General features: G+C 35.1%; 1 protein-coding gene across 1 annotated transcript; it reads left to right on the forward strand.

Moving 5' to 3' along the window:
* Positions 1-26767, forward strand: LOC138706747 (uncharacterized). The gene is made up of 4 exons (XM_069836388.1): positions 1-119; positions 2982-3150; positions 25505-25648; positions 25921-26767. Exons 2-4 carry the CDS (start codon positions 2983-2985, stop codon positions 25942-25944), a joined length of 336 nt encoding a protein of 111 aa, XP_069692489.1. The 5' UTR covers positions 1-119; position 2982; the 3' UTR covers positions 25945-26767.
* The last annotated feature ends 274 nt before the right edge of the window (positions 26768-27041 follow it).

The raw sequence follows: 27041 nt of genomic DNA on the forward strand, positions 1-27041 counted from the left end.
CGGCCACTATACGTTCATATCGGCTGATGACAGCAGATGAGGACCACGCGTCTGAATAACAGCGGATATTAGGCGGTCTTCTGTACCGACAACAGCAAGGACCGTATGTAGCATCTCAGGCAAGTGGGTGTAGTGTGACATCAGGTGTGAAGAGTGACTTGGGATTGCATTACAGTTTAGTATATACAGTCACGAAGCTTGGGATGATTTTTTGCATTTCTGGCGATAGTTGCTAGCCGCTTGGAGCGCTGTGAGTACTAGGAACAATAGACTGTGCCACTGCCATCGTGATCTAATACAGGCCGTAAGGCAGACCATGTGACTCGCTTAACCCGATCACGAAGGGCGGCGTTTCAACCATATAAATTAGTTGGAATGCATAAAGAGTAACATATATTTCTCTAAAATGTAGTGTAATTGCATTAATAAAATTTAAAACGATGATTATGAGACACTTCACACATAATTCACTTGCGAGTTAAGATTAAATATTATTTTTGGTGTGAAAATTACGTTGTTCGTATGTGTAATACTTGCCTTTATTTCGATTAAATATTGCGAAATTCTTGTACATTCATTTATGCATGATTCAATAATTTTCAGTTGCACCGCACGGATATTTAGATATGTTGAAATTATAGGTTATATGTTTACTGTCCCAGTTTCCCCTTTCTGTCTAATTTTAGTGGTTTCCAATGCTCTGCCATTCATATGGAAATATTATAGGTTATGTTTACTATATCTTATATTCCTAAATTCGCAATCAGACATTATAATTAAGCATAATGTCATGTATGATACCCCGGACATTCAATTTGTCTGTATTTTAATACTACAATTGAGTACTGAATTATTGTATTTATCTACTACCTAAGAGACGAAGTAACAATCGTACGTACACTAATTTCATAGGAGTGGTATGATAAATTTTCTGTCTTTATTAAGGAAGGTAGATGTGCTATATTAAATCACAATATAAATTCTGTTTTATTAAACCTCAAAATTTCCATTCTAAACTTAAAATGTTGATACGAAAAGATTATGTTAACATGTAAAATTCTGCAAATCAAGATTTCAGGTATAACTCCCTGTAAAGTTGATTTGAATAATTTCGATGGAAAAATTGTTCCGGAGCCGGGTATCGAACCCGGGACCTTTGGTTTAACGTACCAACGCTCTACCACTGAGCTACCCGGGAACTCTAACCGACACCGATCCAATTTTTCCCTCTATATCCACAGACCTCAAAGTGGGCTGACAACCGTCAAGCAACCAACTTCGAGTGCACACTAACTCCGTGTGACTTAAATTGTGGTTTTCTGTTAACGAACAGTGACGTGTATTATGCAAATCAAGATTTCAGGTATAACTCCCTGTAAAGTTGATTTGAATAATTTCGAGGGAAAAATTGTTCCGGAGCCGGGTATCGAACCCGGGACCTTTGGTTTAACGTACCAACGCTCTACCACTGAGCTACCCGGGAACTCTAACCGACACCGATCCATGTAAAATTCTCTTCACATTAAAATAACACAGTTCTGTAATTATTTCTGCAACATATTATGCAACAAGAAGTAAACGGAACTTATGGACACATTACACTAAATAAAACTTAGCTATGATACGCAATAAAGTTACAATATAGTAATTCACTGAGCTCCATACACTGAAATAGAAAACCCAAACATACATTACGGCGGTCCAGATCGAAAAGGCATTGACTGTGCTGTATTTCGCATTGTTGTGAAAAGTTGTGTAAACTGTGAAACGTTCGTTATCGGTTGTAATAACTGTAAATGGCTAAAATACAATAATTTGAATAATAATATTGGACAAGGAGACGTTTATAGCACTACAAATTCTAAGAAAAAGAGGTCAGATTTATCCTTCTTCCGAAAGATCCAGGAATGTGAGTTTATAAGATATAATAAATTCTTTATGAAAATAATATATAAACCTTATGTATTTCGTATTTCAATAGTGGAAGAAAGGATTTTAATTTTTCAAAAGAACACGATATCAAAAGTACAATACATTTTATCGTCTGCTAGGGAAAGAGTCTGTCATGGATGAATATATATTTATCCACGAGTCTGTGATGAGGCGATAGTAGCGATCCTGGTGGCTAGCAACTATCTATGGATGCATATTTCAACTGTCTATGTTTGCATATTTAGTAAGTATTGAGCTTCGCAACTGTATATACTAAATTGTGATTGTATTCTATGGGACTCAATGGAGGAAATTAAACACTATACACTGAGCTCGTTCGTAGTCATGGTTACAATTAACTTTATTTTTACTCCAGGTGATGCTGCAGAAAATTACGAATATCTTTCCATCATCTCCGACATGCTTTTTGCTGTTTGTGTTAGAGTTATTTTTTGTCTGTGTGTCTGTCTTCTTCATGTGCAATATTATGACTATAAATATTCATTTGAAATTAAAAACATACACAGTCCACCGTTGCACAGTGATCCAGAAGTGAAAAATCCTCGGCAAAATTAAAATTTTCTTCCATAAATTTAAACAAAATTGTTTTTTCATTTCGTCTAATAAATAATTGGAGTAATTAATCCTTATATTTTATATTATTGTTATTTTTAGTATTCGAAACAATGAACTTATAAGTTGTACAATTTTTACGGCAGAAAAACAAATTTTCTGAATTTGTCAATAAATTACAATTTTGAATTATAATATAAATTTACAGCTTTTTAAACTGCGTTTATTACTTTAACCTAACGTAAAATTTATTCGGCGACTTTACAATTTATAACAGAAAATAACTACTAGTGAAGTATTATTGTCAGCACCGAAATTCGAAACAAAATTGGTAGTAGAAAACTGAACCTGACAACTAGAAAATCACTATAATCCACTAACATATGCAGTAAAGGGGTGAAATGGTTAGGTTTCACCCTTGAGGTATGAAGTAAGAAGATCCGGACTGTAAGGCGATCGTATTCATTTTTGCACAGCATGACGGGAAAGGCGCTAAGGCTGTACCACGCCGCCACGGCCGTGTACTTGCTGTGGCTGGACCGACATCTCTTCGCCGTGATTTTCGAGATCCTGACCACCAGGCAGGACATCTTTCAGGCCCACTCTATGGGTCTCGGCCTACAGTTATTCACGATGTGGACTCAGGTAAGTGCCCCGCCCCCAGGAGTACAGCCGATCATTCTCCTCAGAGGGCTAAAGAGGTACTCCCTGTAGACGACAGCCAAAGTAGTAAGTTAATTGCTACTTTATACGTAATCTTTAATGTTTTACCTAAATGTGTTATTATAACCATATGTACAGGGTTTTCATTTCAAAACATCGCAGTCTAAATAACTATTCATTTAAATTAAATGTCATTTAATCCAAAAACAAACACATCGATTTATATATTCAGGGTGAGTTTAAAGTAGTATTTAATGCATTTTAGGTTTCATCTATGTAAGGAAGTAAAGAAATAGGTTTGGAAGTAAATCCCGAAAACACGAAGTATATGATTAACTCTCGTGACGAGAATATTGTACGAAATGGAAATATAAAAATCGGAAATTTATCCTTTGAAGAGGTGGAAAAATTCAAATACTGGGAGCAATAGTAACAAATGTAAATGATACTCGGGAGGAAATTAAACACAGAATAAATATGGGAAATGCCTGTTATTATTCGGTTGAGAAGCTTTTATCATCCAGTCTGTTGTCAAAAAAAAAAAATCTGAAAGTTAGAATTTATAAAACAGTTATATTACCGGTTGTTCTTTATGGTTGTGTAACTTGGACTCTCACTTTGAGAGAGGAACATAGGTTAAGGGTGTTTGAGAAAATGGCGCTTAGGAAAATATTTGGGGCTAAGAGGGATGAAGTTACAGGAGAATGGAGAAAGTTACACAACACAGAACTGCACGCATTGCATTCTTCACCTGACATAATTCAGAATATTAAATCCAGACGTTTGAGATGGGCAAGGCATGTAGCACGTATGGGCGAATCCAGAAATGCATATAGGTGTTAGTTGGGAAGCCGGACGGAAAAAGACCTTTGGGGGGGCCGAGACGTAGACGGGAAGATAATATTAAAATGGATTTGAGGCAGGTGGCATATGATGATAGAGACTGGATTAATCTTGCTCAGGATAGGGACCGATGGCGGGCTTATGTGAGGGCGGCAATGAGCCTCCGGGTTACTTAAAAGCCAGTAAGTATAATTATTATTATTATTATTATTATTATTATTATTATTATTATTATTATTATTATTATTATTATTGTGTCAGTATCTGTGAATAGCACTGCGATTTTATCTGCTCTGGTGATATCCAGTAACAGTTGGCAACATTGAAAACACAGCTATATTAGCTATTGAGGAAATAATCTTACGTGAAACCCACTGTAGTAGCCTATACGTGAAGGATGGTCTCATAAGTGTTTATAAAAGATTATTTGGGGGGCGTATTAATAGTACTTGAAATTGATTTTTGGTTCGAAATTACAGATGCTACAACATTGTTAAAAAAAAACTATTGAAAATTCAACATTTATCATTTAATAATTTAATCACTTGCTCTCCCCTCTACACGATTTCTCATTCGTCTGCCGACATCTAATGCTTTAAGCGGTCCCATTTGCCTAACTTTTCTATTTCCAATCCTTCCTATCTTTCCACACTTAGGACTCAACTACCCCGCACAACTGAAAGGTGCACTTCCCAACACACTGTAATTTATGACCCTGGTGTCCGCCCCAACAAGAAGCAACCAATAACAACAGGAAGAAACAATCGCTTTGCGGGTGGCGTTCGACGCCCGTGGCCGATGATTTATTCGTGGTGCGCCTCGCATGATGTCCCACAAATACAAAATAATCACTGGCAAATGAAAGATTAATTGTTCCCTGTTACGGGACCGAAACGTCACACCGCGCGCTCGTCGATCTTCATTTGTTCTGTACCAAAACTGCGTCATTGGCCCATGACGTAAACATGCGAAAAAAATAGATAATACTGTCATGATGAATATTAAAGCCGCTTTCCTGATAGCGTTCAATAATGTGTTGCTGGCTGAAGAGTTCAAACAGACAAGACGTTTACTTCGTATTATTCCTTTGTGCACTCCAGTTGCTCAGCTGAAGGTTTACAAACAAAGGAACCAGGTTTCGATTCCTGGGAGTTCCATAAGAGTTGCATTGGATTGCTTTAGCTTACACCGGTAAAACTAATAAATCAGAACATAATATTATGTAAACATACTACAAACAATGTAGGCGAGCTAGAACTATTATAACGCAACAAAAACTACTTGAGAAAATTAAAATAACTAATCTAAACATATCAAAACTAACCAGAGAATGTAAGGAAAAGAAATCGCAACTAACCTGAGTCAGTGAAAACTAACCTACACAAACTAAAACTAACCGAAGAAAATAAAGAACTAATAAAATCGGTAATAACCTGTGTCAGAGAAAACTAACCTACACAAACTAAAATTAACCGAAGAAAATAAACTACGAAAAAAACGAAACTAACCTGAGTCAGTGAAAACTAACCTACACAAACTGCTACTAACCGGATATAGGCTATAAACGAAAAGAAATCGCAAGCAACCTGAGCCATTGAAAAGTAACCTACGCAAACTGAAACTAACGGGAGAAATAAACAACGAAAATAAATCGCAACTGACCTGAGCCAGTGAAAACTAGCCTATACAAACCGAAACTAACCGGAGATTATAAACAACTGAAAGAAATAGCAACTAATTTGAGCTAATGAAAACTAATATGCATAAACTGAAATTAACCGGAGAAAATAAACAACGAAGAAAACCGCAACTAACATGAGCCAGTGAAAACTAACCTACTCAAACTGAAACTACCCGGAGAAAACCAGTCCTTGCTATCGTATCAAGCTATAACTGATCTTAAGGAAACACATTGGTACTGCTGGGAACACCATGGGTATCGAAGTTGCGTAATAACAACAACATTTGAATTTAATGGGCTTTATGCTTGCCTGCCTATGTTTATTGAACATTTTAATTCAAATATTTTTAAATTCGAGAGCGAAATATTGCAACATTCATTCCCAACTTACTTTAAAATGCAAGGATCTTACGTCAGAGTGAACAGGGTGGTTCTTCAATGAAGCCCCCCTTCCACCAGCTCAAATGTGTCGAATGAACTACATTGCATTTTCTTTGTGCTAGAAGGAGATTGCCTGAAATATGTTCCTTAACTTTCCTTTCACAGAGACACAAACCCTCGACTCTGGAACGTCTAGCTATGAATACCTTTATACTGGCGACACGCAGTAAAAGTTTATGAAGTGGAATTCTGAAATATTTAAGAACTTTGTCACATTCGCATTATTTCTACTGTCTTCACAATAAAAATTGATGTACCGCTCCAACTAGACAAACAACACTGCAACTATGGCAGATCATACGCGTATTTGTTATCTTTGATTGAAACTTTTTATGGCGTTAAGGTGAAACTTTTAGATTATACTGTAGCAAGCATCACATCTCACTCAGAACAGAGTCGTGGGATTGTATGCAATAAAAGTGGAGACTCTTTCAAAACTATGCAGCAATGGAGAGTTATTCCACATGCAAACAAATGCCTCTCGGTCAAGAATTTACAATAACATCATAAAAAATAATAATGTACCATCCGTGTTCTGAAATAAGGCCGCATTCGTTTTATGAAACAATGGAAATAAAATTAGCTTTATTAATTGCGATTGTATTATGATCTGTGCCAATGACGGAAATATTTTATGAATCAAAAATAAAACCAACTTTTATTTCAAGTTTTCTAGAAAATTTTTAAAATTGCACGCAACACATTTATTTTATTTTATTTGCCAATTTTCTTTCTTTGCAGTTCATATTTATAAATAATGCAATATTAAAGTGATAATAGACACGTGCGATACACTTTGAGTGAACCATAGTGAAAAGTGTGTTGTGAGCTGGGAGTAATTTCGGAATGTAGCTTAATGTGAACAGAAGACATATTCCATGCCCTTCAGTAATCACTTCTCTAAGCATAGAGTCCAGCGGTGGCGAAAATGTAGTTGTGCGCCCAGCCACTGTGTAACCTGCAACGTGCATAGCACCTATGGAGGGAGGCGGACACCCGAAGGGGAAGTGAAGCAACTGTCTGACTTATTGACGGATTTTCATTTTCCTTACGTCAAGCACTTAAATATAATGTTATAGAGTATAAGGCTACAAACTAATGTTTAGTACGTGTAACGATGAAAGAAATGAAGAATATCACAACCTAAAATTAACTGTCTTCAGAATGTCTCTGCAACAAAGTTTCAAAATCAGGAATTATGTCACTTACTGTCAATCGTAGTTGATCACGAAGGTATTTGTCTGTCAGTCGTGATCTAAATTTGGTTTTTACTATTTTCATCGGTGAAAATAATTTTTCACAAACGTAGACTAAGTTGTAGCGAACATGGCTTCAACAGAGCAAGCGAAAGAACGAAGCTTCGGATATTTATTTTTTGGCAAAGATTTGAAAGTTCAACATTTGTTAAGTCCTTACATCTAGCTTTCATTTGACATCACATAGTAAATCAGTTAATTCAAATTGAAGAGCTAATCGCATTTTTCGTACATGTGCTGAAAAAGATTCGACGTACAGAGATGATTATGATATTATTATTATTATTATTATTATTATTATTACTATTATTATTATTATTATTATTAATATTATTATTATGAATATTATTATTATTAACATCTAAATTTTAATGTTTCATCAGTAACATGTAGTATAATGTCGTTTTATATTATACAACCGTTTTCCTCGTAATACTTGTGAACAAATCATACATTTAATATTCTCATCATATTGACAGCAAAAAATGCGTCCTCCCATCCTACTTGGAACTTTCGTACATGGTTTCGAGAGAGACATATGCCACTCGCAGGTCAGAGACAAATACAAATGGAACGGAGTTTGACTCCAGTGAGTGAGAGGGTGGGGGTTGGGGAAGGTTAGAAGCAAGATAAATGCATAGCTCTCACTGCGAGCCACAATGTCTCGCGAGTCACAGTCTCGCCACGGCTGGCATAGACCCATACTCTCCGCTTCTAGACTGAAGCAAAAATAAAACAACACAACTATAATTTCAGTCCAGAAACTGAGTAACATATTCTACGTGTCAGTCTGTCCCTAATACAGCACAAAATTTCTTTACGTAATATATTTTACGCAGACTATTACACTCTTACTACGTCATACTACTTTTGACCAATAAAACGGTACGAAAGGACGTATTTCAACCAATCATGGCTGCTTATCGCACAATTTTATCGCGTCCCTAGCATTTGTTTAATTTTATCGCGTCCCTAGCATTTGTTTCTTTGTTTGCCAACATTTGAAACTGCGCTGGTCTGGACGTCAAAAAAAAAAAAAAAATATATATATATATATATATATATATATATATATATATATATGTAAAATTAGAAACCACTCCAGTCGATGCACAGCAGTTTCAAATACGACTCGCATTGGCATTCAAGAACAAGAATTAATAAAAATCACTGATCATACCTATGCATCTTCTGAAATCCGATTTACAAATAAATGAAGGGCACCATTCGGAAATCCTGAATAAGTTGAATACATCATGTAGGCCTAAATCAACGAGTTCCACTTCTATTACGCACACGTCCAATATAACATCAATTGAACCACCAACTACATTCAAATTTGAAAATTGTACTTTCAATAATTCTTTCTTTTAAAATTATTCATGTTTATTTTTTATTTCATCATCGTTAATTAAAACTTTTCTTGTTTATTTCATCATCCCTAATTAAAACTTTTCTAACACTTGTGTATATTAGTTAGGTTATGTTATAGCTTCTGCTATATGATATTATGGATAGTCACGTATCAGAGATTGTTTAATATTAAGATTTATTGAAAATCATCTGTCAAGTGACGTTGATTACTGGGATTCGGATAATTGAAGTGGAATGTTGCATTTTAATAAAAATGAAACTGAATCAACAAAGCCTTCTTGACTAGTAACATTGCCATCGTGTATAATAGATCCAGAACTTCTCGACTCACTACTGCCATCTAGCATGCATCTAGCATAATATTTGTAATGTTGAGATGGTACAATAATACATTTGAAGACAGTTGTATTTTCGTAAGTCAATTAATATTTTATTGTATTGGAGTACTTCGTTACTTCTAATCTTTATATACTTTCTTCTAATCGTGTAATAGTCAATTAAATCCCACTCGAGTTTTGATTTTCTCTAGATAAATCAAAACGTCTAGTGAGATTACTGTTGATAAAATCAGTAAAAAATGTTTTTTACAATTTATGTAAATATTATACATTATTTGTTATTTATTACTTAGAAAATGCTGAATAATATACCAACGGTTGTGAAAATATATCTGTGTCCTATTTTTATCTACAGCCGCCACGATGATCTAGTGGCAAGAGCGCCGAACTTACAATCCTGTGGACCAGGGTTCGATCCCCGGCGTACCTCAGATTTATAACTTGTGTTGGGCAAACCCGTGGTCCAGATAAGACAGGGGTTTTCTCAGGAGCTCCGGTTCCCCTTTGGCATCCCAACAAATCTCCATGTTCTCATCGTGGGTGTAGCGTAGACCAGTCTGCTATGGCGCAACCTGGGCAACGACTCTATCGGTAAATTAGTCTACACAGCTGGCTTCATATGGGTGAATGACGAACAGTCAAGCTCCTACCATTAGTAAAAAAAAATTTATCCACTTAATTTATTTTTCATATAATAATACATTTTTATACCCGAACCCACACTTTCTGAAGTCGAAATTGCGATAGAAATTTTGAAAAAGTACAAGTCTCCAGGTATCGACCAAATTCCAGCAGAATTAATACAAGAGAATGAAAGTGCATTATCTAACGAAATTTATAAACTTGTACTCGCTATTTGGGAAAAGAAATTGTACCAGAACAATGGAAGGAGTCCATAATCGTACCTATCTTTAAGAAGGGGGACAAGACTAACTGTGATAACTTTCGAGGAATATCACTTTTGTTGACGTCGTACAAAATTTTGTCCAATATTCTTTTGAGAAGATTAACTCCGTACGTAGATGAAATTATTGGGGATCATCAGTGTGGTTTTAGGCGTAATAGATCAACTATTGACCAGATATTTTGTATTCGACAGATAATGGAGAAAAATGGGAGTATAAGGATACAGTACATCAGTTATTCATAGATTCCAAAAAGGCATATGACTCGGTTAAGAGAGAATTTATATATGATATTCTTATTGAATTTGGTATTCCCAAAAAACTAGTTCGATTAATTAAAATGTGTCTCAGTGAAACGTACAGCAGAGTCCGTATAGGTCAGTTTCTGTCAGATACGTTTCCAATTCACTGTGGGCTAAAGCAAGGAGATGCACTATCACCTTTACTTTTTAACTTTGCTCTAGAGTATGCCATTAGGAAAGTCCAGAATAACAGGGAGGGTTTGGAATTGAGCGGGTTACATCAGCTGCTAGTCTATGCGGGTGACGTGAATATGTTAGGAGAAAATCCACAAACGATTAGGGAAAATACGGGAATTTTACGTGAAGCAAGTAAAAAGATAGATTTGGAAGTGAATCCCGAAAAGACAAAGTATATGATTATGTCTCGTGACCAGAATATTGTACGAAATGGAAATATAAAAATTGGAAATTTATCATTTGAAGAGGTGGAAAAATTGAAATATCTGGGAGCAACAGGATATTAAACACAGAATAAATATGGGAAATGCCTGTTATTATTCGGTTGAGAAGCTTTTACCATCCAGTCTGCTGTCAAAAAATCTGAAAGTTAGAATTTATAAAACAGTTATATTACCGGTTGTTCTTTATGGTTGTGAAACTTGGACTCTCACTTTGAGAGAGGAACATAGGTTAAGGGTCTTTGAGAATAAGGTTCTTAGGAAAATATTTAGGGGGTAAGAGGGATGAGGTTACAGGAGAATGGAGAAAGTTACACAACACAGAACTGCACGCATTGTATTCTTCACCTGACATAATTAGGAACATTAAAGCCAGACGTTTGAGATGGGCAGGGCATGTGGAACGTACGGGCTAATCCAGAAATGCATATAGAGTGTTAGTTGGGAGACCGGAGGGAAAAAGACCTTTGGGGATGCCGAGACGTAGATGGGAAGATAATATTAAAATGGATTTGAGGGAGGTGGGATATGATAGAGACTGGATTAATCTTGCTCAGGATAGGGACCGATGGCGGGCTGATGTGAGGGCGACCTCTACAGCTGGTTGGGTCAAATGCGCATTGCTGCGAATGTCTGGATGATAATAACGTGGCCATATTTCAAAGCCAGACACATTGTGAATAGTTTCTCTTATCTGTTTACTTACGGAAACATGTCGTCCGATTGGCGATCTTCAGGTTTCATCTCCAAAGTATGACTTTCGTTCCGTGGCCTACACCCGCACAGCCTCGCGTGTTTACGATTCAACTGCAGCACGCGTCCACTTCAGCCACAGCTCGTGGACTGACAGGCAGCCTACGGCAAAGACTAAGTTATCCCCACTACTTTTCCTCCGGTCACCCCAAAGTTTAAACTTTACATTGCAAGAGAGTAAAGACCTACATAATAATAATAATAATAATAATAATAATAATAATAATAATAATAATTACTTACTTACAAATGGCTTTTAAGGAACCCGAAGGTTCATTGCCGCCCTAACATAAGCCCGCCATCGGTCCCTATCCTGTGCAAGATTAGTCCAGTCTCTATCATCATATCCCACCTCCCTCAAATTCATTTTAATATTATCCTCCCATCTACGTCTCGGCCTCCCTAAAGGCCTTTTTCCCTCCGGTCTCCCAACTAACACTCTATATGCATTTCTGGATTAGCCCATATGTGCTACATGCCCTGCCCATCGCAAACGTCTGGATTTAATGTTCATAATTATGTCAGGTGAAGAATACAATGCGTGCAGTTCTGCGTTGTGTAACTTTCTCCATTCTCCTGTAACTTCATCCCTCTTAGCCCCAAATATTTTCCTAAGCACCTTATTCTCAAACACCCTTATCCTATGTTCCTCTCTCAGAATGAGAGTCCAAGTTTCACAACCATAAAGAACAACCGGTAATATAACTGTTTTATAAATTCTAACTTTCAGATTTTTTGACAGCAGACTAGATGATGAAAACTTCTCAACCGAATAATAACACGCATTTCCCATATTTATTCTGCGTTTAATTTCCTCCCGAGTATCATTTATATTTGTTACTGTTGCTCCAAGATATTTGAATTTTTCCACCCCTTCGAAGGGTAAATCTCCAATTTTTATATTTCCATTTCGTACAATATTCTCGTCACGAGACATAATCATATACTTTGTCTTTTCAGGATTTACTTCCAAACCTATCTCTTTACTTGCTTCCAGTAAAATTTCCATGTTTTCCCTAACCGTTTGTGGATTTCCTCCTAACATATTCACGTCATCCGCATAGACAAGAAGCTGATGTAACCTGTTCAAAAAACTTTTACATAATTACATATTTAATATTAGTGAACAATATGTATGGAATATTACTAATAACTTTTTAAATTTTAATTTTACAAAAAAAGTTTTATATAATATACCAGTCTTCGAATAAAGTTAGTTATTCAGGCATAAAGGAAATAACAGTAAATTTTATATTTTTAAATGGAACCCTAGATTAAAATTTACATATTCCGAACCTCCATTAAATTTTACGTATGAATGTGTAGAAATTTTACCCATTCACCCGTTTCATGTCTTTTAACTATTTGTTAACCTTGTTTCATACTCTCAAAGTTGAGGCAAATAAATATGTAAAGTCATGTTAAGTAGGCCATAAAACTAAACAAAACACTATTACTAACCATACTTTATTACAGATGCTCAAAATGTGAACCATCCACAGTCAAACAATGTCCCAGTCTATCACGAAAACAGTGCATTGCAGATACGAGATGAACAAATCTGTCATGTAACTGTGAGAAAGACAATGGACTGTTTCCATGATAGCACAGTCTACTATATACAGTCACGAAGCTTGAGTTTTGAGGGTGCTAGAAACAATAGACTGTGACGGTACTATTTTGCATTGTCTGTAATGAGGCGATATTAGCGATCCTAGTGGCGAGCAACTATCTAATGTTTGCATATTTACTACGTATCGAGCTTCGCGACTGTATATACTAGACTGTGATGATAGACTGGGACATTGTTTGGCTGTGAATGGTTCACATTTTGAGCATTACTTGTCAAGTTTGGTTAGTCATAGTGTTTTGTTTAGTTTTATGGCCTACGCAACATGATTTTACATACTTATTTGCCTTAACTTTGAAGAGTATGAAACAAGGTTAACAAATAGTTAAAAGACATGAAACAGGTGAATGGGTAAAATTTCTACACATTCATATGTAAAATTTAATGGAAATTTGGAATATGTAAATTTTAATATAGTGTTTATTAAAAAATTAAGTTGTCACATTCTGTAGGCTATGCCTGAATAACCTTTTTTTCGATCAATGGTATCATATTATATGATTTATTTTCAACAACTTTTGTATAAACCTTTTTTTGTAAAATTTAATTTAAGAAGTTATTAGTAATATTCCATACTTATTGTTCAACCTGTATATTAAGCACACTGGTATAAGCAGCGTACCTTACGAAATGGAATAAAAACGCAGACAATATTTTTATTTATTTTATTTTATAGGTTATTTTACGACGCTTTATCAACATCTAAGGTTATTTAGCGTCTGAATGAGATGAAGGTGATAATGCCGGTGAAATGAGTCCGGGGTCCAACACCGAAAGTTACCCACCATTTGCTCATATTGGGTTGAGGGAAAACCTCGGAAAAAAACCTCAACCAGGTAACTTGCCCCGACCGAGAATCGAACCCGGGCCACCCGGTTTCGCGGCTAGACGCGCTAACCGTCACTCCACAGGTGTGGACCAATATTTTTAAGTGCCCATCTTTCTGTTAGGGAAAAGTTTAAAAAACTATTTTCATGGTATAATTTTTTTTTCTTGAGACATTTTTAAACAATAAGTATATTTCTGTAGAAAAGTTGTCTTCTTCTTTCAAGATTTAGGCCATTGAGAACTGATCTGACATCAAGACTTAAATTTAAAAATAACCAAACAGATAAATGAGTAATAAATCAAGTTCCCCAGATAAGTACAGTAAAGCGTGTACTTCGCTCTACTTCGTGGAGCCAGACTTAACTTGCAAAGAAATGTCCATCAACATCGCTTAGCATCAGAGTAAGCTGCAGTTCTGTAGTCGGTAGTTATATTTACTAACCCAGTCATTTCTGAAGATTTCGTGTTGCCGTTTAATATTTTTGGCTCACCTTACGTAAGAAAAATCAAGTTTCCTATTTAGAAAAGGAAAACGTACCTGCCTTGCCAGAGAGTCGATATGACGCCGGGTAGGAAAATGGTGTATCGCGTCCTAAACCTTCTTCACCTTTACATTTCTTCCGCTCTACGCGTCCTCTTAAATACAGCAGGTCGTCGGTACGCAAAGCACACAAGCCTGTGTACTGACAACCAAAGTCAAACAGGAAAGAAACCAGGAAACTTAGTTCTCGAATTGCATACCGTGATCCTCCAAGAAAAATATTCAGAGGAAACTTGTTAGAGCCCACTTGAAATGAACTGTCGTTTTGTGATATTCTTTCAAATGAAGGATCATTATTGTTTTCGTAAATTTTATATTTTCCGTGACTCATTAATTAATTATTAATTAATTCATTCATTCATTCATAGTGTTCAGCCCAAGGGCAGGTCTTTCACTGCAAAATCAGCACTCTCCAAACGTTTCTATTTTCTGCCTTCCTCATAGTCTCCGCATATAATCCATATAGTCTACAGCAGTGATGTCAAAGCAAGCGCATTTTTCTGACCTTGACGTCGTGCGCGGGCAGCAAGCGCTAAGTATGGAAAGAGAAAGGATTAAGCAGCCTGTTGGATTAAGAAAACAGTGGTGCACAAACTTCAAACGGAACGTGAAATTTTATGTCGTTATTTTTATATGGCTTCTTTCTGTTTAATATTATCTATATTGTCTGTAAAACAAAAATTCTAACACTGATTTCTTGATATTGCACTTGTGTTTTAAATCTTAATAACATCATAGAGAGTTAAGAAGGAATATTCACTTAAATTCCATAGTAGTATAATATTATACTGTATTAAGTGGATGAAACACATCATTCATAAAGAAAGTGATATTCCAAAGAAAGAGATTGAGTATGACATGATAAGTTGGAATTTATATTGATGGTATCTTTAGCCTTACAAAAGTAACCAATAAACTAATCAAAACAATATTACAGTACAAAGCAAAGTTACCTAGGTACTGTATCTGTTTTAAGTGTAACAAATATTACATAACAAAACTCTTATCGCATTATGCTTTTAAGGTGATATTTGTGAGCAACTTCCTATCATCAGAATATTAAATTATTTTCTCGAAATCTGCTGAAGCTATAGAGCTGACATTTTTACAACACATGGGCACGTATCTTTTGCTTATGATGTAACAGTAGTTGCTTTGTTAATTCATTTCCTTACAAACAATTTCCATGCGAATATTTTCAAAATTGTCAATACACTATCTTCAGTAATACATATATACGATATATTAGATTTACGAAAACATTCTGTAAGGCTACTAAATAAATAGGCTATACCTGAAAATTTCACTTTTCTATACGAAAATTTGGCAAAATATTTCTTTTGAATAAAAAAATCAAACTTGTGAAAAATGAGCATTAAAATTAAAACTTACATTCTTATAATGCACTTATACTTCTCAGGCAAATCTAAAAATTACCATGGATACAGTTTTAATAACTTCTCTTCCCTTTATCTATTGAATCAGTGCTGGCCATCCCTGAATACAGCTCGACCAAGCGGCATATACCATCTCTTTCATCTGTGTCTTTCCTTTCCGCTGTAAAGCGCTCAGGCTCTCCTGGGCTCTAAAGCGCGCGCTTGCTCCTGTGGGCATCAATTGACATACCTGATCTAATATATTCTTCTGCCCCGAACTCTTCTCCTGTTCACCATTCCTTCCAGTGCATCCTTCAGTAGGCAGTTTCTTCTCAGCCAGTGACCCAACCAATTCCTTTTTCTCTTCCTGATTAGTTTCAGCATCATTCTTTGCTCACTCACTCTTTTCAACACAGCAAGCTTTTCAAAGTTCCGCTTAACGCGAACAAGATGAAGACAATGACGGTCATGATAAACTATCTTTGTCGTTCTATCACTTGAATATTTCCTATAACAGGGCCATCGATGCATGCCTGGCCCTATTAGCATATTAGGATGTCACTATCGGAAAATTGCCGCGACTTTTAACTATCCCCCGAACCGTGGCAGTTGATGGATGAACAGGGCTGGTGTGCAGTCACGTGGTGATGAATGCACGGACAGCTGATTGGTGCGCACCATGCAAACCATCGTGAATATTTTAGAGAGATGTGTGTACGAACAAACACACATGAGGTTCTACAGGGGCATCATTTTATTTTACTAGCATTTCTAATATTAACCTGGCTATACCTTTGGATCAATGGTTGAGAAACCGGAAACACCGTTTGCTACCCCCTTCCACGACTGAAGTTCGATGATACTGGCGTAATATACAAACAAATCACTTTACTACGTACAGGAGGGAAGAAAAGTAGTTCATCCATTTACGTAAATTAGGAAATATCACGCTTTTGAGTTTGATAATTTTCATTAAGTTCTTGTTTAATCAAAATACAGTACAGTATTAACAAATGAGTGTTTTTACTCACGAAATGAGCTGTCCATTCATTATGCAGTGTATATTATATTGTGTACAGCACATTACTGTACACTATAGAGAATGAAGTTAAATTTAAAAATAATTATAATATGGATATTTAAACACATTTTTGAAAATGGTGGCCGTTCATTTCGATACAGGCTTCAGTTCTAATGTGCATATTATCGCACTATAGACTATTGTACCTAATTCCAATTAAATTACCAGTTTCGTCCTTCGTACTAGTAACTCATGCTGAAATAATTCTGTATCTACTCTATAAAAGAGTACCTTACGTACCGTAAATTCAATCTTCACTTCTGCCCGATCCGAAAAGATAAAATTACTCAGACATGCTACCTACTGTCCGTCCAAGTGGTTTTGTCGCAGGGTCGTAGAAAGGAGGGAAATCACGTGACAGTTAATTATTTAACGAGGCTCTTTTATTTAAGTTATTTTAAACAGTTGCATAATATTACTTAGACGTCCAATTCCTAACAGGAATTAATCTTCTCAGAAAAGATCTATGACAGCCCAGCCACTAGTCTTTACAAAGGGCCGAATATGAGCAAGTGGGGGAAACCGGGATGCGACGTAGGAAAATGGACGACAGTACCTGTGGCAAAATTATTCAATATTGAAAGCTCTTTCGTCACTGGAAAACGTGAACATATTTCTGGAACGTACTGTTCACTATGACCGTAAGGCTACTAGGACTGTATATGCGGTCTTGGTTCTGTGTGGAGGACGGTTGAACTTCATTAGTAGAAGGGGTGGGAATGAAGTACATTCAAAAACTCAGGTACAATAAAAATTGAAGTAAAAATAAAATGATGTTCCCGTACAAAATAGACAGGGAGATATGTAACATCGTGTAGCGAGTAAGTAAGCCTTAACTGTCACACTGTAATTTAAATACCTCTCATGGATTTATAACGAGATTTTATTCACGTTTTTTACGTTTTCATATTAATCCGCTACATGAGATCCTTCATGTGCTTCTTTCGTAAAGCAGCCAGATCATACAATTGCCATCGTTACGATATTTTCTTCCTAGAACACACTTGACCGAGCATTCATACAATTCCCCCCCCCCTGTTTAAAAACCTTGATGGTTTTTGTGAAGAAAACTTGTCCAAAAACAAATAATAATTCTTCAAACAAAATCTGTCCTATTTCTCACGAAATTCTGTCTGATACTGTCTATCGTTGTTTTCAAGGAAACCTCTCTACAATAGTCAACATTATTTTTCAAGGAACTCTACCTGACATTCCTATTTTATATGAGAACTTACTTAAAACTTCCCTGTGGTTTCTTTTTATATTTCATTTCGTTGTTTTTTTAAGGGAAATCTCTCTAAAATTTGCATTCTTTTCGACGGATTTCCGTAAAAGAAATTTCTGTGATCGCTTCCAATGCAAGTAGACTGAATTTATTATTATTGTTATTATTATTATTATTATTATTATTATTATTATTATTACTCCCAACAAAGTTGTCCGTAACACCCTCTCAATCATTCCAAGACAACTTGTCCACAACTCCCTATAATAGTTCCCCATGAATTCTGTCAGAAACTTCTTGCGTTTTTCTTTCCAAATTTCACTGTGATTACTTTCAAATGCATTTCTTAGGTTCCTTCCAAAGAAATCTGTACAACCGTTATTACGATTGCACCCAATAAACGGCGCCTAAAGCATAAGCTATTTCTTCCAAGGAAATATATCCGAAATATGGTATGAGTGACTCCTATCCAACATGTTATAATGAGGTTATTTAAGAAAAACTGTCAGAAATATACTGTGATTGTTTATAGAGAAACCTGTCCGAAATATAATGCTAATGTTTCTAAGGAAACCTGTCCAAAATATACTGCGATTGTTTCTAGAGAAACCTTTCCAAAATATAATGCCAATGTTTCTAAGGAAACCTTTCCAAAATATAATGCCAGTGTTTCTAAGGAAACCTTTCCAAAATATTATAATGCTAATGTTTCTAAGGAAACCTTTCCAAAATATAAAGCCAATGTTTCTAAGGAGACCTGTCCAAAATATACTGCGATTGTTTCTAGGGAAACCTTTCCAAAATATTATAATGCTAATGTTTCTAAGGAAACCTTTCCAAAATATAATGCCAATGTTTCTAAGGAAACCTGTCCAAAATATACTGCGATTGTTTCTAGGGAAACCTTTCCAAAATATAATGCCAATGTTTCTAAGGAAACCTTTCCAAAATATAATGCCAATATTTCTAAGGAAACCTTTCCAAAATATTATAATGCTAATGTTTCTAAGGAAACGTTTCCAAAATATAATGCCAATGTTTCTAAGGAAACCTGTCCAAAATATACTGCGATTGTTTCTAGGGAAACCTTTCCAAAATATTATAATGCTAATGTTTCTAAGGAAACCTTTCCAAAATATAATGCCAATGTTTCTAAGGAAACCTGTCCAAAATATACTGCGATTGTTTCTAGGGAAACCTTTCCAAAATATAATGCCAATGTTTCTAAGGAAACCTTTCCAAAATATAATGACAATATTTCTAAGGAAACCTTTCCAAATTATTATAATGCTAATGTTTCTAAGGAAACCTTTCCAAAATATAATGCCAATGTTTCTAAGGAAACCTGTCCAAAATATACTGCGATTGTTTCTAAGGAAACCTTTCCAAAATATAATGCCAGTGTTTCTAAGGAAACCTGTCCAAAATATAATGCGATTGTTTCTAGGGAATCCTTTCCAAAATATAATAATGCTAATGTTTCTAAGGAAACCTTTCCAAAATATAATGCCAATGTTTCTATGGAAACCTTTCCAAAATATACTGCAATTGTTTCTAAGGAAACCTTTCCAAAATATAATAATGCTAATGTTTCTAAGGAAACCTTTCCAAAATATAATGCCAATGTTTCTAAGGAAACCTGTCCAAAATATACTGCGATTGTTTCTAGGGAAACCTTTCCAAAATATAATGCCAATGTTTCTAAGGAAACCTTTCCAAAATATAATGCCAATATTTCTAAGGAAACCTTTACAAAATATTATAATGCTAATGTTTCTAAGGAAACCTTTCCAAAATATAATGCCAGTGTTTCTAAGGAAACCTGTCCAAAATATAATGCGATTGTTTCTAGAGAAACCTTTCCAAAATATTATAATGCTAATGTTTCTAAGGAAACCTTTCCAAAATATAATGCCAATGTTTCTAAGGAAACCTGTCCAAAATATAATGCGATTGTTTCTAGGGAAACCTTTCCAAAATATAATGCTAATGTTTCTAAGGAAACCTTTCCAAAATATAATGCCAATATTTCTAAGGAAACCTTTCCAAAATATTATAATGCTAATGTTTCTAAGGACACCTTTCCAAAATATTATAATGCTAATGTTTCTAAGGAAACCTTTCCAAAATATAATGCCAATATTTCTAAGGAAACCTTTCCAAAATATTATAATGCTAATGTTTCTAAGGAAACGTTTCCAAAATATAATGCCAATGTTTCTAAGGAAACCTGTCCAAAATATACTGCGATTGCTTCTAGGGAAACCTTTCCGAAATATTATAATGCTAATGTTTCTAAGGAAACCTTTCCAAAATATACTGCGATTGTATCTAGGGAAACCTTTCCAAAATATAATGCCAATGTTTCTAAGGAAACCTTTCCAAAATATAATGCCAATATTTCAAAGGAAACCTTTCCAAAATATTATAATGCTAATGTTTCTAAGGAAACCTTTCCAAAATATAATGCAAATGTTTCTAAGGAAACCTGTCCAAAATATACTGCGATTGTTTCTAGGGAAACCTTTCCAAAATATTATAATGCTAATGTTTCTAAGGAAACCTTTCCAAAATATAATGCCAATGTTTCTAAGGAAACCTGTCCAAAATATACTGCGATTGTTTCTAGGGAAACCTTTCCAAAATATAATGCCAATGTTTCTAAGGAAACCTTTCCAAAATATAATGCCAATATTTCTAAGGAAACCTTTCCAAAATATTATAATGCAAATGTTTCTAAGGAAACCTTTCCAAAATATAATGCCAATGTTTCTAAGGAAACCTGTCCAAAATATACTGCGATTGTTTCTAGGGAAACCTTTCCAAAATATTATAATGCTAATGTTTCTAAGGAAACCTTTCCAAAATATAATGCCAATGTTTCTAAGGAAACCTGTCCAAAATATACTGCGATTGTTTCTAGGGAAACCTTTCCAAAATATAATGCCAGTGTTTCTAAGGAAACCTGTCCAAAATATAATGCGATTGTTTCTAAGGAAACCTTTCCAAAATATAATAATGCTAATGTTTCTAAGGAAACCTTTCCAAAATATAATGCCAATGTTTCTAAGGAAACCTGTCCAAAATATACTGCGATTGTTTCTAAGGAAACCTTTCCAAAATATAATGCCAGTGTTTCTAAGGAAACCTGTCCAAAATATACTGCGATTGTTTCTAGGGAAACCTTTCCAAAATATTATAATGCTAATGTTTCTAAGGAAACCTGTCCAAAATATACTGCGATTGTTTCTAGGGAAACCTTTCCAAAATATTATAATGCTAATGTTTCTAAGGAAACCTTTCCAAAATATAATGCCAATGTTTCTAAGAAAACCTGTCCAATATATAATGCGATTGTTTCAAGGGAAACCTTTCCAAAACATAATGCTAATGTTTCTAAGGAAACCTTTCCAAAATATAATGCGATTGTTTCTAAGGAAACCTTTCCAAAATATAATAATGCTAATGTTTTTAAGGAAACCTTTCCAAAATATAATGCCAGTGTTTCTAAGGAAACCTGTCCAAAATATACTGCGATTGTTTCTAGGGAAACCTTTCCAAAATATTATAATGCTAATGTTTCTAAGGAAACCTTTCTAAAATATAATGGCAATGTTTCTAAGGAAACCTGTCCAAAATATAATGCGATTGTTTCTAGGGAAACCTTTCCAAAATATAATGCCAATGTTTCTAAAGAAACCTTTCCAAAATATAATGCCAATATTTCTAAGGAAACCTTTCCAAAATATTATAATGCTAATGTTTCTAAGGAAACCTTTCCAAAATATAATGCCAATGTTTCTAAGGAGACCTGTCCAAAATATACTGCGATTGTTTCTAGGGAAACCTTTCCAAAATATAATGCCAATGTTTCTAAGGAAACCTGTCCAAAATATACTGCGATTGTTTCTAGGGAAACCTTTCCAAAATATTATAATGCTAATGTTTCTAAGGAAACCTTTCCAAAATATAATGCCAATGTTTCTAAGGAAACCTGTCCAAAATATACTGCAATTGTTTCTAGGGAAACCTTTCCAAAATATAATGCCAATGTTTCTAAGGAAACCTTTCCAAAATATAATGCCAATATTTCTAAGCAAACCTTTCCAAAATATTATAATGCTAATGTTTCTAAGGAAACCTTTCCAAAATATAATGCCAATGTTTCTAAGGAAACCTGTCCAAAATATACTGCGATTGTTTCTAGGGAAACCTTTCCAAAATATTATAATGCTAATGTTTCTAAGGAAACCTTTCCAAAATATAATGCCAATGTTTCTAAGGAAACCTGTCCAAAATATACTGCGATTGTTTCTAGGGAAACCTTTCCAAAATATAATGCCAGTGTTTCTAAGGAAACCTGTCCAAATATAATGCGATTGTTTCTAAGGAAACCTTTCCAAAATATAATAATGCTAATGTTTCTAAGGAAACCTTTCCAAAATATAATGCCAATGTTTCTAAGGAAACCTGTCCAAAATATACTGCGATTGTTTCTAAGGAAACCTTTCCAAAATATAATGCCAATGTTTCTAAGGAAACCTGTCCAAAATATACTGCGATTGTTTCTAGGGAAACATTTCCAAAATATTATAATGCTAATGTTTCTAAGGAAACCTGTCCAAAATATACTGCGATTGTTTCTAGGGAAACCTTTCCAAAATATTATAATGCTAATGTTTCTAAGGAAACCTTTCCAAAATATAATGCCAATGTTTCTAAGGAAACCTGTCCAATATATAATGCGATTGTTTCAAGGGAAACCTTTCCAAAACATAATGCCAGTGTTTCTAAGGAAACCTTTCCAAAATATAATGCCAATATTTCTAAGGAAACCTTTCCAAAATATAATGCCAGTGTTTCTAAGGAAACCTGTCCAAAATATACTGCGATTGTTTCTAGGGAAACCTTTCCAAAATATAATGCCAATGTTTCTAAGGAAACCTTTCCAAAATATAATGCCAATATTTCTAAGGAAACCTTTCCAAAATATTATAATGCTAATGTTTCTAAGGAAACCTTTCCAAAATATAATGCCAATGTTTCTAAGGAGACCTGTCCAAAATATACTGCGATTGTTTCTAGGGAAACCTTTCCAAAATATAATGTCAATGTTTCTAAGGAAACCTTTCCAAAATATAATGCCAATATTTCTAAGGAAACCTTTCCAAAATATTATAATGCTAATGTTTCTAAGGAAACCTTTCCAAAATATAATGCCAGTGTTTCTAAGGAAACCTGTCCAAAATATAATGCGATTGTTTCTAGGGAAATCTTTCCAAAATATTATAATGCTAATGTTTCTAAGGAAACCTTTCCAAAATATAATGCCAATGTTTCTAAGGAAACCTGTCCAAAATATACTGCAATTGTTTCTAAGGAAACCTTTCCAAAATATAATAATGCTAATGTTTCTAAGGAAACCTTTCCAAAATATAATGCCAATGTTTCTAAGGAAACCTGTCCAAAATATACTGCAATTGTTTCTAAGGAAACCTTTCCAAAATATAATAATGCTAATGTTTCTAAGGAAACCTTTCCAAAATATAATGCCAATGTTTCTAAGGAAACCTGTCCAAAATATAATGCGATTGTTTCCAATCAAAGCATTTAAAACATACTCTACAACTGTTTCCATGGAAACGTGTCCAATCACACTGCAGGTGTTTTCAATGAAATCTGCCCAAGACAGGACGTCATTTTCCCACCAGGAAAGAAATAGTAATTATTAATACTTTCCTCATTTACTTTGTACACAAGAAGTGTAGTCGACTGGAATATAAATGTCTGATGTGTCACAATTTTCAGGAAAGCCTGAAATGGTTTATGAATAAACAGATAACGACGGTAGACGCCATAAACATTATCCACCGCCAGCTGCAAGATATCGTTCGTACAACTTTGTCTTTGACCTACGTTCAATGTTAATACCTTTTAACTAGTAACTAAGCTCTCTTACAAGTCATGGCAAACATGTCAGTCAACTTTCATGTTAAGCTTTGGTTAGAAACAAACTTTACCAAACGTTGGGTTTGTAAAACCGCAATTCAGACGGGGAAGGAGTTAGATCAGCTCACAGCTCTTCGGGGCAATAGAGAAAAGTTCGATGTTATCTCGTCTAGTGGGTCTATATTTAAGAATACTCACTTATTTATTTACTTACTTATTTATTTATTTATTTTCTTACTTATTACTTACTTACTTATTGGCTTTTAAGGAACCCTGAGGTTCATTGCCGCCCTCACATAAGCCCGCCACTGGTCCCTATCCTGAGCAAGATTAATCCATTCTCTGTCATATCTCACCTCCCTCAAATCCATTTTAATATTATCTTCCCATCTACGTCTCGGCCTCCCTAAAGGTCTTTCCTCCCCCCGGCCTTCCAACTAACACTCTATATGCATTTCTGGATTCACCCATACGTGCTACATGCCCTGCCCATCTCAAACGTCTGGATTTAATGTTCCTAATTATGTCAGGTGAAGAATACAATGCGTGCAGTTCTGTGTTGTGTAACTTTCTCCATTCTCCTGTAACTCATCCCTCTTAGCCTCAAATATTTTCCTAAGCACCTTATTCTCAAACACTCTTAACCTATGTTCGTCTCTCAAAGTGAATAATAATACTTACTTACTTATTGGCTTTTAAGGAACCCGGAGGTTCATTGCCGCCCTCACATAAGCCCGCCATTGGTCCCTATCCTGAGCAAGATTAATCCATTCTCTGTCATCATATCTCACCTCCCTCAAATCCATTTTAATATTATCTTCCCATCTACGTCTCGGCCTCCCTAAAGGTCTTTCCCCCCCCCCCCGGCCTTCCGACTAACACTCTATATGCATTTCTGGATTCGCCCATATATGCTACATGCCCTGCCCATCTCAAACGTCTGGATTTAATGTTCCTAATTATGTCAGGTGAAGAATACAATGCGTGCAGTTCTGTGTTGTGTAACTTTCTCCATTCTCCTGTAACTTCATCCCTCTTAGCCCCAAATATTTTCCTAAGCACCTTATTCTCAAACACCCAAAACCTATGTTCGTCTCTCAAATTATTATTATTATTATTATTATTATTATTATACAGTGACATTTCACGTCTGTCAAACAGACTCCTATCAATAGTAAACGTATTGTTAATATGTACCGTATATTACATAATACTAAACCGATTCCATCTATATCACAGGGCTTTACATTTTATTCTCCAGTGCTTTAGCGATTGTTTCGAAGTAGTCTGTAATCTCTTAAAAATCTTAGTTGTGGGAGAATCTAGCCTTTGTAAGTCGGCACAATGACTGCCGAGTGAGTAATCGGTTTCCTGGGAAACGACCCGATATATAAACTTAGTTTGTTTTCTTACAGCTTGCACAGCAGATCTTCTCTTTCTCCGTTCTCGCGGAAGATGTCGTTGAGGTGGGAGGCATCGCTGTTACAAAGCGGACGAAGAACAAGCTCCACAACTTCAACAGCTGGCTGCACACATGTGTTGTGTTCCCGGGAGCCATTGTAAGTCCGACTGCCTTCACAAATTAAGTTTTCATTTAGTTGTGCAAGGTCGAACAACAAATACACAGTAATCCATTGTTTGTGGAAATATTGTACTATCCTTCTAAACGAACGATCGGTAATGTAATCCCGAAATAACTGTTTGACAATAGTATCACGTAATTTTAGTAAGTAGTGTGAGGAGAAGTTTCGGGTGACTTTATGACGTGATCTCCCTCTAGTAATCTGTATTGTTTTAGAGAGAAACAGAAATGACTGAGTCTTGGTTCCAGGATCAACTCAGAAGAAACAAGTGACAGCGCACAGATATTTTCGAAGTCCCAGAAAGGAGGTACTGCGCATGATCAGAGGACGACCGACCAGGTTCACAGTTGAGGCATTCGTCCTGTTTCGTTGTATGTCGATCCTAAGCAGCTAGAACAAATGCCAAGGAAAATAATTTTGCGTAATTAGTGTGATAAAGATTTTAAATGGAACAAAACAAAAGAAAGAAGAAAAAAAGGAAGAAAGAAAGAAAGGAAGAAAGGAAGAAAGAAAAAAGAAAGAAAGAAAGGAAGAAAGAAAGAAAGGAAGAAAGGAAGAAAGAAAGGAAGAAAGAAAGAAAGGAAGAAAGAAAGGAAGGAAGAAAGGAAGAAAGGAAGAAAGAAAGGAAGAAAGAAAGAAAGGAAGAAAGAAAGAATGCAAGAAAGAAAGGATGAAAGAAAGAAAGAAAGAAAGAAAGAGAGAAAGAAAGAAAGAAAGAAAGAAAGAAAGAAAGAAAAGGAAGAAAGAAAGGAAGGCAGGAAGAAAGAAAGAAAGAAAGAAAGAAAGGAAGGAAAAAAGAAAGAAAGAAAGACAATTCCAAGGAATATATAAGAGCAGGATCGAACAGGCGACCAACTGCATGGAAAGCAGGCGCTCTCTCTGCACTAGACTAAAACTGTCCGTGATAGAAATGGTCTGCATGAAGCGATGCAAAACTCCAGGAGTTACTTAAATCAAGAGATTAGACGTTAACTTGATTTCCTTAAAATTAATTAGACATGTTTTGCATTAGTTGTGGAAATAACCATCTTGTTATGCTCTGTGATTTATATAGGCATATATATATACATATATATATATATATATATATATATATATTAAACATAATATTAATAAAAGGAAGTAGGTCACATGTAACAAATTAATAACGATTTTCACACCCCATCAGTACATTTATATTTCTTTCCTTCCTTTCCCCTTTTTGTTCTCTTTATCAGCCGATGAATTTATTAGCATAGCCTTTTTATTGTGAATTTTATTTAATATTCGTATTTCTTTTCTTTTTTATTATTATTTTATTACATTCCATTTAGTTATATTCTACTTTACGTTTTCCATATTAAACATTTGTACTAAATGAGTTGCTTTC

The sequence above is a fragment of the Periplaneta americana genome, chromosome 9 (genome assembly GCF_040183065.1).
Source record: "Periplaneta americana isolate PAMFEO1 chromosome 9, P.americana_PAMFEO1_priV1, whole genome shotgun sequence".
Classification (NCBI taxonomy): Eukaryota; Metazoa; Arthropoda; class Insecta; order Blattodea; family Blattidae; genus Periplaneta; species Periplaneta americana.